This window comes from Peromyscus eremicus, chromosome 14, assembly GCF_949786415.1.
Source record: "Peromyscus eremicus chromosome 14, PerEre_H2_v1, whole genome shotgun sequence".
Lineage (NCBI taxonomy): Eukaryota > Metazoa > Chordata > Mammalia > Rodentia > Cricetidae > Peromyscus > Peromyscus eremicus.
Genome location: NC_081430.1, coordinates 80,416,131 through 80,429,288, shown reverse-complemented (window position 1 = coordinate 80,429,288; position 13,158 = coordinate 80,416,131). Strand labels below are relative to the sequence as shown.

Here is a 13,158-nt window from a genome sequence, read left to right as displayed (position 1 = left end):
CAAGCTGCCTACTTCTTACAGGAGGCTGGCACCTCTCAAAGAAACTTCCTTACAATGGGCTGGCACTTGCTCCTAGCTGCCATCACAGACAAGTATAATCCCTCACTAGGGACAACTAGAAAAAAGCTCTCACGGATGGCATCAAAATGCATTTCTAAGACGGGAGAATAGCCTTGATACTGCGTTTGTTTATTGTTGTCGTCTGGCTTTGCTAGGGATTGAATCCAGGGCCTTGTACTTGTTAGCAAAAGCTCTACCACTGAGCTCCACCCCTGGCCCACAGTCTTTAAACTGAGTTGCTTTTTCATTACCTCTGATTCCCATCTGAAGTTTGAATGGTGTCTTTTCTCCCCTACCAAATAGCAGAGGTGCTACGGATCTCCCTACTCAGTTTCACCTCTCAACTGATGAGGATAGTCTCAATGTCCTAGGACCGAAGAACGAACAGGCTCACAGCACCCAGGTGCAGAAACAAGGCCCCCTGAAGTGAGGGGGGACATCAGCATGGCACACTGTCCACGGAGAGCCACTCTATGGTGGTTACTGCTATGACGTCACACAGGCCTAACACTAACAGGTGCCCAGCAGAGCACTAACACTTCACTATCGACTTGGACACAGCTGCTCTTACTGGGTTAGGGTAACTTCAGGATCAAACTTCATTCATGGGCAACAGGAGACACACCAGTGTAGTGATCATGCCTTTAACCTAGCACTTGGAAGGGAGAGACAGGCAGATCCCCGAGTTTGAGGCCAGCCAGGGCTACCCAAAGAAACCATGTTTTGAAAAACAAAACAAAAACAAACAAACATCAAAATAGCAACACTTCATTATTATTATTATTTTTTAAAAGATCATGCCCAGGTGCAAAAGAAATTATGCGGTATCATCAGCAATCCAAGGTGAGCTCACAAAAGGTCGCAAACCCCTCAATACCATCTAGGGTACAGGTTAGCTACTGCATGCCCCAAGAAATAATCACTACTTTGTTAACAAAAATGGAGCACCAAGGACATGGGGCTCATGGTTTGTAGCATCAACTACAACACTAATATCTCCACTTGCTTTGTTGATACACATTTAGAGTATATCACAGACAGGAAAAAAACCCCACCTTTTTAATTGTTAGCTCATTTACATTTTAGTGCTATAATGATGAAGGTATGCTGACTTCATTGCGAAGGCAAATCATACCATTTAAAGTCTAATTTAAATAGGAAATAATTAGTTGGGCTTGTGGTGCAGAACATAAGTGACTCACAATCCCTCTGCAGGGACTGACAAGAAGAGCTAAAATTATTTTCTAGTCATCACTGAAGCAATTACAGTAAGATATGTGCACTTCAAACAGGCCACTGGGGAGACAAGAGGGTGGAGAAGGAGAGTTCTAGAGTGTTTTATCACCTACCTTCTGTTAATATAAACATTTAGCATCACCAACAAATATTCATATTCAATGGTTAGGAAAAACAACAGAAGAACTGGAGGATGACTCAGTGGTTAACAGCACTGGCTGCTCTTCCAGAGGACCTGAGTTTGGTTCCCAGCACCCACATGGCAGCTCACAACCATCCATAACTCTAGTTCCAGGGAATCCAATGCCCTGTTCTGACCTCTAAGGGCAAAAGGCATAAACATAGTACACATACATACATGCAAGTAGAACATGTATGCACACACAAACAAATCTTAATTAAAATAAAATAAAGCCGGGCGGTGGTGGCGCACGCCTTTAATCCCAGCACTCAGGAGGCAGAGCCAGGCAGATCTCTGTGAGTTCGAGGCCAGCCTGGACTACCAAGTGAGTTCTAGGAAAGGCGCAAAGCTACATAGAGAAACCCTGTCTTGAAAAACCAAAAAAAGAAAAAAACAAATAAATAAATAAAACCAGAATACTAGTCATAATGAAAAAACACCCACTATGAGGGTATTATCAGCACCTTGCTAATTTCTGACATGGTGAAATCTCAGGAAAGTAATCAAATCAAGTGCCCATCTGTTAATCAGTCTTTGGGAAAATGTAGACTAGAACCATTTGTCTTTTGAATGGTTCACGTTCTTTCTCAGGTCCACCAGAGAACACGCAGTTTGGTTCTTATTCTGGACAGAGGCAGCTTGTGTGTGCTATGCTGTGCTTCCGTGCCCATTACTTCCAAGCTTCAGGCATTCCAGTGGCTTTCAGAATTGGGTGCAGTGCCCCTCCACCTTTTACTTGAAAGTTTTGTTCTGTTTTCTAGGGCGTCGAGCTAGGATTTAGACAAAAGCTGAATCTCACACTTCGCCTCATTTTAGAGGGCCTCATTGGAGACACACTTGATGTGTGATGTAACAACAAAAAACAAATCAACAAAACTCAGGCACCTTACAAGACAATTTTCAGCTTAGGGTGTGGTTATCATTTTCTCTGTATCAGCAGCAATATGAACTCCAGTGCAAGCAATGTTCTGCCGAGTTCAGTTTGGAGGAAATATTCCAGTGATACTAAATGATATGTGTGATGAAGAAACTGATGCTATTTGACCTCACGGCTGCATCGATTATAGACTAATCATCTTATTCGGAAGTGGTTTGACCTAGCCCTTGGGACATCTTCTCTGCTGGTTGCGTGGAGCTTTACGAGGCCTGTCTGAATGGGTATCTTTTTCCATGTCTGAACACAGAGAAGAGCTTTATGAGGCCTGTCTGAATGGGTATCATTTTCCATATCTGAGCACGGAGAAGAACACTGACCATGGACCACTCTCCAAGGGGGACAAATGGCATACTTACCCTTCGGGCATGGATTTTTGTCTGTAGGTGCCACCCCCAGAGCCAGTCTCACTGGATGAAGACAGGTTGCTGGGGGAGTTACGGCACTGGGATCTTGCCAAGGCCATGGATGAGACTGTCACATAGATGTCCGAACCAGGAGACAGCCTGCAAGTGTGAAGCAAAATACGAAGTCAACAACCCAGAGAGAAAACCCCAAAGCAGTGCATGGCAGAGGATATCATATGAACACCACAAAGGCAGCAGCCTCATGGAGATAGTGGAAATGAAACCAGCTGGAAGCCCACAACAGAAACCTCCTGCTAACACCACTCCTGAGGGAACAGCGGGAAAACTGCCTCGAAGGGTGTGGAACCCCTAAAACATTATAGGGGGAAAGACCTAGAAAACACAAGTGCTTCCAAAAGCTGCCAGGATTCAATCAGGTGAAATGCTATGCAGTGTCCAGGGTGGCAGAGCAGAGGATAAGTGAACCCCAGTGACAATTAGCCAGCAGTTAATTGCAGTTTGTCACACCGCCCTCCCCATGGCCACTGCAAGAGCACATTCTTCATGTGCCTCTTTGTTTTCCTATCTCATTACTCAAAGTTTGCAATCTTCAGGCTCTGACAATTAGTTTTTATAATTTTGGCTGATAGTAGCATTACACTAAGAATTTCCACAGGGAAAAAAAACCTTCCTAGAATTGCATCTGCAGGATTTTCACAGTAACGATGTGTTGTGTCTTGGCCCTGGCATATTGGTCAACTGACTATCTAGGCAGAGGCTGAACTCTGTGGGCAGGACAGACAGATTCTCCCTCAACCTTCTCTACTCCTGTAGGCAACAGGGCAGCCACAGGGATATCTGTGTGTATGCTGACAACTGTGACCAGGCTTGTAACAAAGCGACTTTATTTCAAAAGTGAACGCCTGCAGATGTCTGGACTCCCCCAGTAGGGTGGACTGGTTCCATGGGCTGGCCGAGGAAGTGGGTTCTAAGTCATTCATCCCAGGTCACAACAGGCCGGGTTTCTTGGCTAAGCCTACAGCACTTTGTGTGAGCTGCTGTCCACAGAGAAGGCAGGGATTCCTTCTACTAATGAAACAGTCTGTGTGGGTTTGGCATGGTCAACAGACTTCTAATGTAAAGCCATTCAGTTCCAAGCAGAGTGGAAACCCTGGGCCAGAACCTGGCTGATGGAATAAACCATTCCTACAGTGAGTCTCCAGATGGGGAAGGAGCTTCGCTCAGCAGGTGGCAGAAGGGCTAACAGAACCATAACAAGATCCTTTTCTAGTGGAGACACTGTCAGGACAGCTGCTAGGAGTCTAACTTGAACTTATCTACAAGGCACATCTGAGTTCTCTCGGGCTGTCTTCTAGATGCGGCTCCTTAATCCTCTCCTAATGCAAATCAAGCCTCTTCAAAAGGAACAGTCTTCTCCCTGGGCCACAAACGGAATGGTCCTCCTCTATTTGTTTTATCAAGCTAAGCATCTTGGAACCATGTTTCCCTTTCTCTCTCTGATCTTCCAGATTCAACTGGCCTAATTATGCCGTACACTAGCGTACTACACAAAGACTGTGTCCTAGCACCCTGGGTACTGGTCTTGAAAATACATCCGGGCTCCACATGCCTGCCCTCTGACCTCTTTCACCCAAACAGTCTCTGACTTCCAGGCTCCATCCATGCCATCCCTCCAACAGCTCCTAGCAACGCTCTTCTGCCATGTCAACCTACCGCTAGAGCTTCTCCAAAGACCAAAACCAACCCTGCCACCGTCTTCAAGGCCCGAATCATCTGACCTGATTCCACTCTCACCTCCACGTCCCCGTGTCCTGGGCTCTGATTAGGTTGATTGTGGGCCAGGATGCAGAGTACCACCATACTCACGCCTTCACTCATCTGCTGTCTATCTAGAATGCCTTCCTCTCTTCCAGTATTACATCTGAATGCACAGAGCAGAACCTCTTCACACCCCATAGTACCTATTCTGTGTACCTTCAGAGCATACCACAGTCTTGTGTTTATCTGTCTCCCTACGACACTGTCTTGATGGCACAGGGCGGAACCTTACTATCTTTATTGTACGTGTATAACTATTTTGGCTTTAGAACACTGGTAAACCACTTATATACCTGGTACCTGCAGAGGTCAGAAGAGGATGTTGGATTCCTGGAACTAAGAGTTACAAAGGTTGTGTGCCACTGAATCTATGTCTTTTGTAAGAGCAGCAAATACTATTAATCACTGAGCTACTACCCACCCCTCACTCTTGCCCCAGCCAGGGGTTCTTACTTATGGAAGACCTAGAGTGGCTGAAAAGTGTTGGCTTTTAAAATTTGTAATTTGCTAAAAGCAATTATAACCAAATCAGTATGCTTTCTTAACTGCTGAAACAGGGATGGAGTCACAGGGCTAATATTACAGCAGAAAGTCATTACTGTCACAGATGGAGGAGAGATCTACTGAGGATGCTGATCTAAGTGTGAACTAGGACAAGAAGACTAGTGTCTGGGGACTGTGATGGGAAGCCAGGCCAGGTCACCTCTAAGCAGTTTCCACCACCATCTCAAGCCATGCTCCTGGTGGGTGTCAGCGTCTCATCACCACAGGGTTTTTCATACATACACAGCGTGAAAGCACTGTCCTCACAGGGGTCCCTCAGACACTTGCTCTGTGTTCCACCACTTCAAGAGTAAGACTTGTGCCCCCGTGGCATCTGCCTCTGTCATCACCCGTTCTGGTACACCACACAGACCTTCATGTTAGGGTCCAGGGTGTGTCTGCAGGCAGCTGTGTGCTTAGTGATTAGAGGAACTTAGTTCAACCCTATCTGGGGTACTTTTTTTGTTTTTAGATTCACCTTTATTTTATTTTATGTGTATGAGTGTTTTGCCTGCATGTATGTCTGTGCGCCTTGAGCATGCAGCACCCATAGAGGTTAGAAGAGGGTGCCAGATCCCCTGGAACTGGAGTTACAGACAATTGTGAGCCACCATGTGGGTGCTGGGAGCCAAATTAGGTCCTCTGAAAGAGCACCCAGTGCTCTTAACCACCCTAGGACTGTGTTTTGATAAAAGAATGATCAAGACATAGCTGGGTACCAAGAAATAGATGTTCCTATACTGTGTTCTCCTAGGATTTCTCTCAGATGTCTCATAATCCACTCAGATATAACCAGGGCTGGAATGGAGGAGGAAGGGGAAAGGGAAAGTTGCAAACAAGAAAACTGAGTAAGAATTAGGGAACAGCACAGATCCAAAGGAGCCTGACGCCATTTGCCTTTCTTCCCCCGGAATCTGCCTTCCAAGTGCACCTGACAGACAGACCAGATGGTTTCATTCTGTACAGCTTTGATCCCGTCACTGCAGAGGAAGACATGTTACAGAAGAAAATGGGAGAACCAGGGTGGCAGTGGGTCATGAGCCAGTGAGGGCCAGTGCGACAGCTAGGCAGCTGAGTCATACTGAGGGGCACGCTAACTCACATGGCTCCTTAGGCAAAGCTAAGATAGAATTTTTATCTTTGGCTTTAGAACTTGCTTTATGTAGCCTGTTCTCCAAAACATACATTAAACTAAAACACTTGAATCTCATTCTCAACATTAGCTCTTTTACTTGGCAAATGTATCAGAAAATTCTATTTGGTTACTGGAGTTAGCCCAAAATGAAAAAAAAAAGAAAAAGAAAAAGAAGAAACAGCCTTTTCAGAAGGCTGGCGTTCATTCCACCTCTCTTCTGCATGTATGTAACTCAATGGTGGCTTTGTTTTCTGACTGTTCACACACAGAGGACACACACAGAGCAGCTGAAGGAAAGCCACCTCCGTGTGTTTATGTCTCCAAATACATGAACGCTGGACAAAGAAAATTTAGAATCAGCTTTAACCTTGTGATGTACAACTCTGCTGTTTTCAATACTATGACTCTGGTGCCATCACGCCAATGTCTAAGAGACCTGTTCAGGAGCAGAAGGTGTGACTGTCTGGGTGCCGGCAGTCCAGCTCTGCCGAGTGAGAGGCTAGCTGTTGCTGGGCGTTGTCCTGGGTACTCCCTGGCACTCCCAAGCGGCGCTCTGAAAAGGTAGAAGGCTCTTCTCCCAGGCTCTCCGCACACTGACCTACCTCCCTGACCTGTGCTGGGCCCTCACGGCCTAAGCACATCTGTTGTAGGAACTGCTGTGTTACTGTTACTCCAGTAACTTAGGATAAGATCGGAGCCTTCTCCTCTAAAATAATCCAGCTCTTCCTGCTTTGTTCTGTTTAAAGGAACCCAAAATACTGAATGTTAATAATCACACTGGTTTAGAGAATGAAGATTAACTACCTTTCAATTAATATGAAATCCATAATCTCACGAAGAATAAACAATTATCATGTGTGTGTGTGTGTGTGTGTGTGTGTGTGTGTGTGTGTGTGTGTGTCTGTGTCCGTCTGTCCAGAGCACAATATTGGGTGTTGTTCCTCAAGTACTACCCATATATATATATATTTAGAGACAAGGTCTCTCACTGGTTGCTGGGGTAAAGCCATCAATAGTATTCCAGCTACAAAGTCTGTGAACTGCAATAATGCAAATGTTATTGCGGTAACCAACCACTTTCTGACCGAATTTAAGGCCTGTTCCACAGGAAGAAACACATGCCTGGTACCATAATCTAGCCAAAGACCTAGGGCTGAACCTACTATTATTTTGCTAAATGGACACAGTATCAAACTGCCCTCTAAATTCCTATTCCTCTACCCAAAGATCAATGCAGTTCTCAGACATCAACAGAGAAGTTTCTCTGTGCAGTGGGCAGTGGTTAACACAGAAACTCATAACTGGTCAAAGGGAAGAGAAAGGTGACTGTGGAGTGTTCAGCCACAAATGGGACATCTATATCAAACTCCTTCCTCAAGGCTCAAGGACCACTGCAGAAGAGGCGGTAGAAAGAGTCTAAGAGCCAGAGGTGAAGGAGGAACAGTGCTGTGGGATGGTCTGTATGTCAAGTGTGTTGCTGATTGGTCAGTAAATAAATCACTGATTGGCCATTGGCTAGGCAGGAAGTATAGGCGGGACAAGGAAAAGAATTCTGGGAAGTGGAAGGCTGGGAGAGAGACACTGCCATCCGCCATCAGGACAAGGAAGATGTAAGGTACCAGTAAGCCATGAGCCATGTGGCAAAGTAAAGATTAATAGAAATGGGCTAAATATAAGAGTAAGAGCTAGACAATAACAGGCCTGAGCTAATGGCCAAGCAGTTTAAATAATGTAAGAGTCTGTGTGTTTATTTTATAATTGGGCTCTGGGACTGGTGGGACTTGGTGGCGGGAGCTGGAGAGAAATTCTCCAGCAACAGAACAGAGTGAAACAGTATCTTCTGGACATAACAGGATAGCTGTACTTATGAACTGACAGCAGCTGTGTTGCCTATACAAGACCTGCACAAGATCACGCCAGTCAACATTCTAGCATGGAGGGGGAGAAATTCATAAGCTCCTACTCCTAACCGAGTGTGCTGGTTTGAATGAGAATAACACCCACAGGCTCGTATGTCTAAATACTTGGTCCCCAGTTAGTGAAACTGTTTGGTAAGGATTAGGTGGCCTTGTAGGAGGAGGTGTGTCACTGTAAGTATTCTCTGAGGTTTCAAAAGCCCAAGCCTTTACCAGGTAGTGCTCTCTTCTCTTTCTCCTCTCTTCAACCCCCCTCCCCCCGCTTGTGGATCAGAGGTAAGCTCTCAGCTACTACTCCAGTTCCATGCTTGCCCTCCTTGATGTCATGCTGTCTGCCACGATGAAACTGTAAGCAATCCCTAATCAAATGCTTACTTTTATAAGTTGCCTTCATCATGGTAGCTCTTCACAGCAAAAGAAAAGTAACTAAGACACTGAGGAAACATAGATAGCTGCTGGCTTCTGGGAGAGGGAAAGTCAGTTTTCTCCAAGGGTGTGGTCCCTGGTAGGTGCACCACTCCAGTGGATTGTCTCATGTTGTATAATATTATTTTAAAGCCTGTTATTTCTGTTTATGTTGTATTGGTTTAACTCTGTGAAGCTGTGTTACCTTGCCTGTCTAAAACACGATGGTCTAATGAAGAATTGAACAGCCAATCGTGAGGCAGGAGAAAGGATAGGTGGGGCTGGCAGGCAGAGAGAATAAACAGAAGGAAAAATCTGAGAGGAAAGGAGAAAAGAACAAGGGAACAAGGAGAGCAGGATGCTAGGGGCCAGCCACCCAGCCACATAGCCAGCCACAGAGTAAGAGTAAAAGTAAGGTATACAGAAGTAAGAAAAAGCCCAGAGGCAAAAGGTAGATGGGATAATTTAAAGTTAAGAAAAGCTGGCAAGAAACAAGCCATGCTAAGGCTGGGCATTTATAATTAAGAATAAGCCTCCACAAGTGATTTATTTGGGAGCTGGATTGAGGTCTCTCAAAAGAGCAAAACAACCAACAACAGTTTCACATCCCAAAGTCTATTGGAAGCACAAACTGAACTTAACGGGTTCTTTAAAAATAATAAAAATTTAAAAAAGAGGACATGAAGTTTAAGGGGAGGATCTGGGAGGAGATGGGGATAGGGAAGGGATGACTATGATCAAATACACAGCGTGTGAAATTTTCAAAGGATAAAATTCTACTGAAGAAAACTACCAAACCTAAGTCCCAGATAGATAATAACCCATGCTAGCATTGCCCATGGATCACCACAGGCCTACAGTCAGTGTGCACAATAGTGACTCTTAAGACCTACTGTCCCAGACAGTGACTAATTACAATTTACCAATCCATCAGTAAGGACTTCTCAATGCCTAAGTAGTTAGTGGTACGATGGTTTCCTGAGTGTTTAGGATTAATTACACTTCTATTTCCTTCTTTTTTACTCCAAAGTGACAATACTGCCTAGCTGTATCCACAGAGACAAGGCCCTCTGTCACCCAAGTGCAAGCATGGACTGATGGTAAAAACAACTGAGAGGGTTTCAAACAGCATCTGTGACTGACAAATTAGACACCAGAGTCCATAATTAAGCACAGCATTTTGCCACAACTTAGCAATTAAAATGCTATCTACTCAGGGAAGAGGACCAAGTTATCTGTCCTCATCAGTATACATACCAACCAGGACTTCCAGAATGATGTAAAAAGAATTCTCTAAAGTAATTCAAGGTTATAAAATGACTCTTCTACCCAGTAGCTTCTGCACAGGCTGTGCTCACAGTCAAGCAACCCACCACCCTCTTTCATGCTTTCCTACTGTGTGCTCTGTGAAGAGCAACTGCTGGCCCCAACCTCAGCTCATGAGCTGTTCAGCCACGGTCTGGAAATCTTGCTTGCATGGGCCTCCTACAAGGTTCACTCCAAACAAGACAGAACGCTCAGACACAGCTGTGGGCATTCACAGCTGGACACACGCCATGGGGGCCTCTTGACAAGAATCAATTTCACATCTAAGGGTGATCCCGGAGGAGGGAAAAGAAAAACAAAAGTAACTGTAGACAGGACCAGTCACTTAACTTGTGGGACCCAGCACATAATGAAAACATAGGTTCCCCTGCTCAAACAGTATTCCAAATTTCCAAAGACCATATTCCAAAGACAATAGCAGAGCATGGACTTGGTTTAAGTGTGGGGCCTGCCTGTGTAACTGCACAGGGGCCTGAAGCTGACCTCAACTCCAGTGAATGTGCCTGGAGCCCATTCAGTACATGAACACCAATTCATTTTGCTAATTTCTATTGAGTGGTAGTGGGTTTTACTCATGCAGCATGCTGGCTGAGAAGTAGGCGCTGGAGTTAGAGGGCAATGCCAATCTCAGCTTCACCACTAACCAGCTGTGGCTTTGCAGAACTTCTCTCTGTCACTATGTGCCCTCACCCACAGACAGGATTAAACACAACCAACTGGGCTAATGAGAGGACTAACCAAGAAGACTCATGCAAAGACACAAGTTGTGCAAATGGTCATCTACAGACCTTAGGCAATCCCCAGGTAAGACGTGAGAGTGGAAAGGGAGGCGAGGGTCCCTGAGGCTGACTAACAGTCAGATCTAGTTGGGAGCACCAGGGGACAGGAAGCTTTGATGAAGACAATGCATTTGACATGGGAAGCCAGGTCAGTCATAGAAGTCAGAAGGGCCATGTACATGTGTAAGGGAGCAGTGGCTGCCCTCCAGGATGGCATGCTAGGCTGGGGCACTGGAAGCCACAATGGGAAAGGCTCCGTGATGGATGCCACCTGACAGTTCTTCCCCAAATCCAACCCATCACCTTTAGGCCCATTTAATTTGCCCAGATGGATTCTGCAGCATTTCCCATGACTTCTGCTGGTGCCCAGACCACTAGTTTTCAGCACAGCAGACAACCTGAATTGACCATGACCCTGTCAGTCAAGGCTACACATCATTCCTGGGAACATACTAGCCCCAACACATGGTTACTGAGGTAAGGTGGAGGACAGATCCACCAGCTACACCTCCACAGTGCCCAGTTTGCACAGCAGAACACCTGATAACACAGGTGGCTGTGCAGGGAGGAAGGACTTCTGGGCAGTTCAGGAGCCTGGGCCTGACACCACACAGGTGGCTGTGCAGGGAGGAAGGACTTCTGGGCAGTTCGGGAGCCTGGGCCTGGCACCACACTGGGCCTCTGCCCCTTATTCCCTGGGCTACTCTGGAGAATACAGGAAAGTGGGCTGGGAGGCTTGCCAAGCCCATGCCGCTATGTCATTTTCTGAATGCTTGAATAGCAACCATCTTTGGAATGTCATCTAAGAATGTGGAGCTTCAAATCACATCAGCTCCAGTTCCACAGCACGTGCCAGCACACCCTAGCTCCCATGCAGCAGTGTGGGAGAGAAGCTTGTATCCAGTGCTGGTGAGCCACACCCAGGTCTCTGCTTTTCTACTTTATCTTGAAGACAACCCCAACAGCAGAATTCTGGTTCAATCACATAGGAGAGTCATCAAGAACTTGTATGTCACATGGAGTCAACTTAGACAAGTTTTATCAGAATATATTTTAAAATAAAAGTCTACTAAATGGAACAAAAACAGTCAAAGCAGTTATATTCAAACACAGCCTTAATGCCATAGTTTTAACATACCAACTGGCATTTTTCTTTATCATCTGATTTTTTATAAAAAGACCCTCTTGTTTTCTTCCAAATTAGTGTACATTCTGTTATTCACCAGGAACCCATTAGACGTCTCGGTGTGTGTTGGTTCTTAGACTATCATGACGAACAAGACAGGTTAATATAACAAATTCTGTGAGCAAATCTGATGATCTCAACATTCCTAAAGGGGGCAATTAAGGCAGAAACAGGAAAAAAAAAGTTTTCAAAGTGACTTTTCAGAAGACGGATGGGAGCCAAGCTGTGAGGAACTGAAGGGAACAGGCTGGGCCTGACTGTGTACTGAGGAGACATGATACTTCCAAGGAACAGGGTCACTTACAGGTCAGAGGTGGGAGTGAAGGCAGGAGGGAGACAGAGGGCAAGAGAGAGTATGACAGGGAGAGGGACATAGCAAGGCCCAGCTGACTTTCAGGGTGTCACCAACCAAGGTGGAGAGGCTGACTTCATCTTGAGGACTGTGCAGAAGCCTGAGTGTCAGTAAAGGCTTGGCTCCAGGCACAGCTTCATTTTTATCACATGACTCTGCCAGCAGGAGGCTGCTCGTCAGAACTGGAGGCTTCTGACAACAATTTAGACTTTTAAAAAGTAGCATAAAGCATGAGTTCTCAAGCCAAGAAGGAAGAAGCTGAAACACAAAGGAAGAAATAAAGGGCTGCGGAGCTGGCCCAACAGTAAGGTGCCTGCTTCCCAAGCATGAGGCCCTGAGCTCTATCCCCCACCATGCAACAGTCAGGTGTGGCCGGGAGTGCTGGTGATCCTGGAGGTGGTGGACGTGCAGGGACAGGGGACCCCTAGTGATTGCTGGCCAGCCCGTCTACAGCCGAGTCAGTGAGAGACCCCAGCTCAAAAACCACGTGGAAGGGCAGGTGAGACGGTCAGTGGGTAAAGGTGTTTGCTGCCCTATGACGCAAACCTGACAACCCGAATTTGGTTCTCAGGTGGAAGGAGAAAACAGACTCTACAAAACTGTTCTCTGACTTCCACAGGCAAGCTGTGGAGCTCCTGGCTCTACCCCACTCCCCACCCCCCATCTTTTCTGAGAACTCAAGAGAAGATGGGGTTATCTTGAAGCAGGTTACTGGAGGAGGGCAGAAGTGAGAACATAAGGAAATTGGACGACTCCTAGCCAGGCTGTCGTACTGGAGTACAGGACAAACCATACCATACTTCCTCAAGGTGGGTATGATGGGGAAGGAGGAAGCGGAAACGGGAGGGGCAGGGTGAAGGGTAAGTCAGACTGGACCTTTAGTATGGAGTGCCGGTGCGGACACACGGGTGCAGACTTT

At 46.1% G+C, this 13,158-nt stretch overlaps 1 protein-coding gene across 3 annotated transcripts in view; it reads right to left on the bottom strand.

Moving 5' to 3' along the window:
- Sipa1l1 (signal induced proliferation associated 1 like 1) overlaps positions 1–13,158 on the bottom strand; it is a 111,960-nt gene that overhangs the window by 34,113 nt on the left and 64,689 nt on the right. For all 3 annotated transcript variants that reach the window (XM_059279675.1, XM_059279676.1, XM_059279677.1), the window contains exon 10: positions 2,771–2,917. In XM_059279675.1, the coding sequence (XP_059135658.1) occupies positions 2,771–2,917 (147 nt within the window). The remainder of the gene's footprint in view (positions 1–2,770; positions 2,918–13,158) is intronic.